The 4627-nt window shown below is 68.5% G+C and overlaps 1 protein-coding gene across 1 annotated transcript in view; it reads left to right on the top strand.

Moving 5' to 3' along the window:
- Positions 1–1160: 1160 nt before the first annotated feature.
- Positions 1161–4627, top strand: part of ZNF467 (zinc finger protein 467) — a 5088-nt gene continuing 1621 nt past the window's right edge. Inside the window, exons 1-4 of the mRNA XM_012733851.1 lie at positions 1161–1285; positions 1702–1818; positions 2403–2522; positions 3007–3040. Of these exons, the coding sequence (XP_012589305.1) occupies positions 1252–1285; positions 1702–1818; positions 2403–2522; positions 3007–3040 (305 nt within the window). The 5' untranslated portion in view covers positions 1161–1251. The remainder of the gene's footprint in view (positions 1286–1701; positions 1819–2402; positions 2523–3006; positions 3041–4627) is intronic.

The raw sequence follows: 4627 nt of genomic DNA, 5'->3' as shown, positions 1-4627 counted from the left end.
CGCTGTCCACAGCCACCTGGGCCGGGGGAGGTGAGTCTGGGGGAGTCAGGAGAGTCTGGGGGAGTCAGGACCCCGCTCACACGCCAGAGCCCTGCTGGGCCCTGTGGCCCGACCTGCGCCCGGCTGCCCTCTGCTGAGTCTGGGGGGCTCCTGGGCTTGCTGTTGCCACAGGGCGGAGGGGCATGGCCAGGTGGGCTGGCCAGGCGTGTCCAGGGCCGGACAGCTCGGGGAGGAGGGGTGAGCTCGGCCCCCGCCTCGGGGCGATCCGCGGCCTCAGGAGCAGCCTGAAGTCTGCAGCGTCTGGCAGCTCGCGCTTCTCCCTCTGGCACCGGACAGCGTGGCCTCGTCCCGGCCAGCGCCCGCCCCTTCTGGCCCGCGGCTGGCTGACTGTCCGTTGCGTTTGGAAAGACCATGTGAAACGCATTTAAATCTTAGAACTTTCTCTTAAGCAAAAATAAAGTTCCAGCCAATCTCGCCAGCTTTATTTATAGCATTTTACTTCCTGCAGGAAGCCGGGAAGGGGTCGGCGGCTGGCTCCTCCCCGCCGGGCGGGGCGCGGGGATGGGCCGCGGCTGAGAGGGCCAGAGGGCACTTCTGCGCTCCGCGGACGGCTGCAGCTCGCGGCAGCCCAGGGCACAGGCTCGGCGCCCTCCGTCCGGGCGCGGGGATGGGCAGGGGCGGGGTGTCCCTGCCCGGGACCGCCCTGCGGGGAGGGGCGGGGGAGGTCGGGGGGAGAGGAAGCCAGAGCCACTTCCTGGCCTCGGCAGGACCCTTTCCTGAGGGCCGCCCCCTCGGGTCGCCCGGCGGGACGCGCGCCTCGCCCGGGCGGGGCGGCCCCTGCTTCACCCACTCCCCAGGGACAGCTGGAGTGCCCGGGGCCTGAAGTCCCCGCCCGGCCCTGCTCGCCCACCCGCCCCCCTCTCCCCAAAGAATCAATAGATTCTCAGCACCCCCAGAAAAGGCAGTGGGGGCTGGAGCTGGCTCAGACACTGGCGGGTGAGGGGGTGCCCCAGATTCCCAGACCTTGCAGATGGCTTCAGAGCCTCCCCATGGGCCACCTTCTGTCAGGGTCCCCTCCTTCTCCTGTCTAGGGACTTGGCCTCTGGGGCTGGGGGGGGGGGTGCAGACTGCTGGTGGGGAGAGGCCAGGCAGTGCACAGCCCAGCAGAAGTGTCCTGAGAAGAGTCTGAACCAGGATGCGTCTCTCCTCAGGGTCTGTGCCCTGGCCCCAGGCGGAGCCACCCAGGTCACCATGAGAGAGACCTTCGAGGCCCTCAGCTCCCTGGGTGAGCAGAACTGAAGGAACTTGGGGGGAGGCAGGAGTAGGAAGACTCAAAACATTCCACCCGCTGCTCCCACTGTCAGAAGGTAGAGGTGTCCCCGCTAGGCTGCAGAGAGACCCCTGGGAGCCCTCCTGCTGTGGTCACCAGGTGTCCGAGGACCCGCCCGGCCCCGGGGTGGGGGGCGACGTTGTGCCAGGCTGTGCCAGCGCCTCCCTGCAGGGCCCCAACTTCCAGGCGCTCCTCTCTTCACCTCTGTCCTTGCCTGGCACCGAGGGCTGAGCTCGTCCCCCTGCCAGAGCGCCTTCCTTCCTTCCGGAGCGAGCTGGGGCTGCTGGCCTGGGCCAGGGAGGGGAGGCGCCCCTCTGCTCCCCGGTTCTGTACACATACTTCACTCGGTCCCTTCCTTCTGCCTGGGACAGGATTCTCCGTGGGACAGTCAGAGATGGCCCCCCAAAGCGAGCCTGGGGAAGCGTCCCAGAATGCCCAGCCACGGGTGTTCCCCCCCAGGGAGGAGAGAGCACCCGGCTTGTGCTCGGGTAAGTAAGTGGGGACCATGGACAGTGGCTCTGGCTGGCATCCTCCTCCCCCCCCCCATTCAGCACTGTGCGCCTGCCAGGCGCCTGCTGCCTCCTGGGTAGCTGGGCCTGGGCTCCCGAGGACGAGGACGGGCCTCCACAGGCTGGCGGGGGCAGGTGAGCCAAGTGCCGGAGCGGGCACGGGAGAGGCGCCGAGGGCCTGCAGAGGGGGCTGGGCAGGCCCAGGAGGCAGCGGGGGGCCAGGAGCCCCTCGGTGGGAACAGACATGAGCAAGAGCTGAGGAGGTAGCAGGGCAGACGCCGGGGGAGGTGCCTGGGCCCCCTTCTGCCTTCTCCTCCAAGGGCGTCTCCAGGCCTCCTCAGCTCTCCCAAGCCTCAGGGCCGGCCGGCCTTGCTCACACACACTCCAGAAACTCCTCAGGGTGCAGCTCAGCCTGCAGGGCACCTGGGGCAGTGGGATTCAGCCCCTGCAGGTGTGGGGTGGGCCCTGCCCTGGGCCGGAACTGGGGTTCCAGACACCCCAGGTCCTAGCACGGGGACCACCGTCCTCGCGTGACGTCTCCTGGGGTATTTCTTTTCCGCCAGGGTGCCAGGGCCCCCCGCCCGAGGAAGGCAGCCACGCGGAACAAGCCGAGGCTCCCTGTGGGGGGGGCCAGGCGCACACCCCGCGGAAGGCAGAGGCCACAGACCCAGGCTGCTGCCCAGGTGAGTGCCCTCCTCCCACCCACCCCCGTGGGGCCAGGTGGAGGGACCAGGTCCCCTGCAAGCTCCAGGCTGCTGAGGGGCTGAGGGGGGCGGAGGCCTGCGTGAGTGGCACCTGCACCTCAAAGGAGGCACCCACCTACCTGACTCAGCAAACCTGCCCGTCTCATGGCGAGCTGCGTATCTAATAGGGAACAGCTGCGGCGTCTCTGACAGGGCCTGTCCTCCCGGCCAGCGAGGTGGCCACTGGGCCTGCACCTTCCTGCTGGAGCGCTCACAGGCATGAGCAGAGGCCGTGCACCGAGAAGAGCACGTCGCCCCAGACCCACTCCGAGTGCCGAGTCCCTGCCGCCGGGCTCGGGCCAGGCACGTCGTGCTGACCACTCCCTGGTACCTAGATGCTCCGGCCCTGTTGCGCTGGACTCGGCTTCCCCACCTCGGGGTCACCAGGCAGAGGGCTCTCCCCGCCGTCCCCCCTTCCTTCCAGGACCTGCCCTGACCGTTGACTCCTCAGGGCTCAGGTTAGTGCCTCCCGGCTCCAGGCTGTGTCAGGTGGGAGACGCAGCCCAGGATTTCGGACCTTTCTATGAACCTTTGACTTACGGCACTTCCATGTTGAGAGACCTCGCTGGCTCCCTCCCGGCCAGGGGCCTCCTTTGTTCCCTGTGCAGGTGACTCAGCTCCTGGGCATTGTGCAGGTTATTAGGCATCTAAGTAGAGCACAACACGTGCCCTCGAGGAGCTGAAACCGCTGAGATGGGCCTGATGGGAACAAGGGTCACGCATCGAGGGGACAGATGACCAGAAAGCCGCCCCCCGGTCAGTGCAGGGGGTGCGTGTGAGGCCCTGCGTGTTTCGGGCTGGCCAAGGACTGCTCGTCTGCACTTTGGGAGGTGTAGACTGCGGCCGTGGTGGGGGCGAGGGGCGGCCAGGCGGGGAGACATTGTCGACTGGAGAGAGTAAGCAGGAAAGCTGAGGGACCAGGGTGAGAGACCCGCCTGGGGCGGACCGAGGAAGGAGGGTCAGCCCCAACTGACCGCAGCCAGCAGATGATAGGGAGCTTCGGCTGGCTCGTGAGTGGACAGTGGCACGTGGGAGGAAAGCAGTATCCGCTGCGCTGACTCGTTCGGAGTGGACGGGGCAGGGAAGGAACCGCGTATGTGGAGGGAGCGCGTGGCTCCATGGCCAGAGCTCGGGGGGCCCTGGGAGAGCCACGCGGGAGCCACGGCTCGGGGTCGGTGGCTCTCAAACAAGCCACTTGGAGGCTTCGAGGGCGAGAACAGATGCCCGGGCCCCGCCGGGGGGAGCCGGTGCCGCGTTCCCCAGGAGGCGGGCGGGCGCGTCACCCAGCCACGCGCAGCCGCGGCCCACGAGAGCTGAAGTCATTGCGCCAGCGCCATGCTGCTGGCGGGACCCAGTGCGGCCCCGCCTGGGCCCCGAGCACCTCCGCCTGGCCAGGCCATTGCAGTGCCCCAGAGAGCGAGGCCCAGGGGGCCACCTCTCGCCTGCTCCCTCGGGGGTCCTCCTGCTTCTCCCAGGTCCCCCAGACCCTGTAAACAGCCGTCCTCTTCCTAAATAGAGCCCCGCCTGGCTGTGGGGGCGGGGCGAAGGGTGCCGAGGCAGGGAGAGCCTTCGAGAGCCAGCGGGCAGCAGTGCCCGTCTCGGGCGGGGCTGTGCGATGGGCGTGTGCTGGGGTTCCAAGGCCAGCAGCCGGAGGGAGGCGGACGTGGACGTCAGCGTGGCAGGTGCAGGCCGTCTCCTGTCTGCTGGGCTGTGTCCAGTTTGCAGGACACCCAAAGGTGGCGGTGAGACGTGCCAGAAAGGGGCCCGCCCGACTAGATGTGGGATGACGGCCGTGGGCTCGTGAGCCCAGCGTGATGCCAGAGCTGAGCGCCCACCCGGGGCCCTTCTCTGGCGCAGGGGCTCTGAGCCACAGGCAAATGGGGGAGAAAGGCCACTGGAGGGGGCTCCCCCCACCCAGCCTGCCGAGAGGCAGGGGGAGGACTGAGCAGGGCCTTGGGACTTGGCCACTCCCAGGAAGCTGCAGTGGCCGGTGGGCAGAAGCCTGACACGGGCTGCAGGCCCCTGAGGCGACCGCGGGGCTTAGT

Source organism: Condylura cristata, unplaced genomic scaffold (assembly GCF_000260355.1).
Source record: "Condylura cristata isolate star-nosed mole 26May11 unplaced genomic scaffold, ConCri1.0 scaffold00042, whole genome shotgun sequence".
NCBI classification, from domain to species: Eukaryota; Metazoa; Chordata; class Mammalia; order Eulipotyphla; family Talpidae; genus Condylura; species Condylura cristata.
This window is presented reverse-complemented; position numbering and strand designations above follow the sequence as displayed.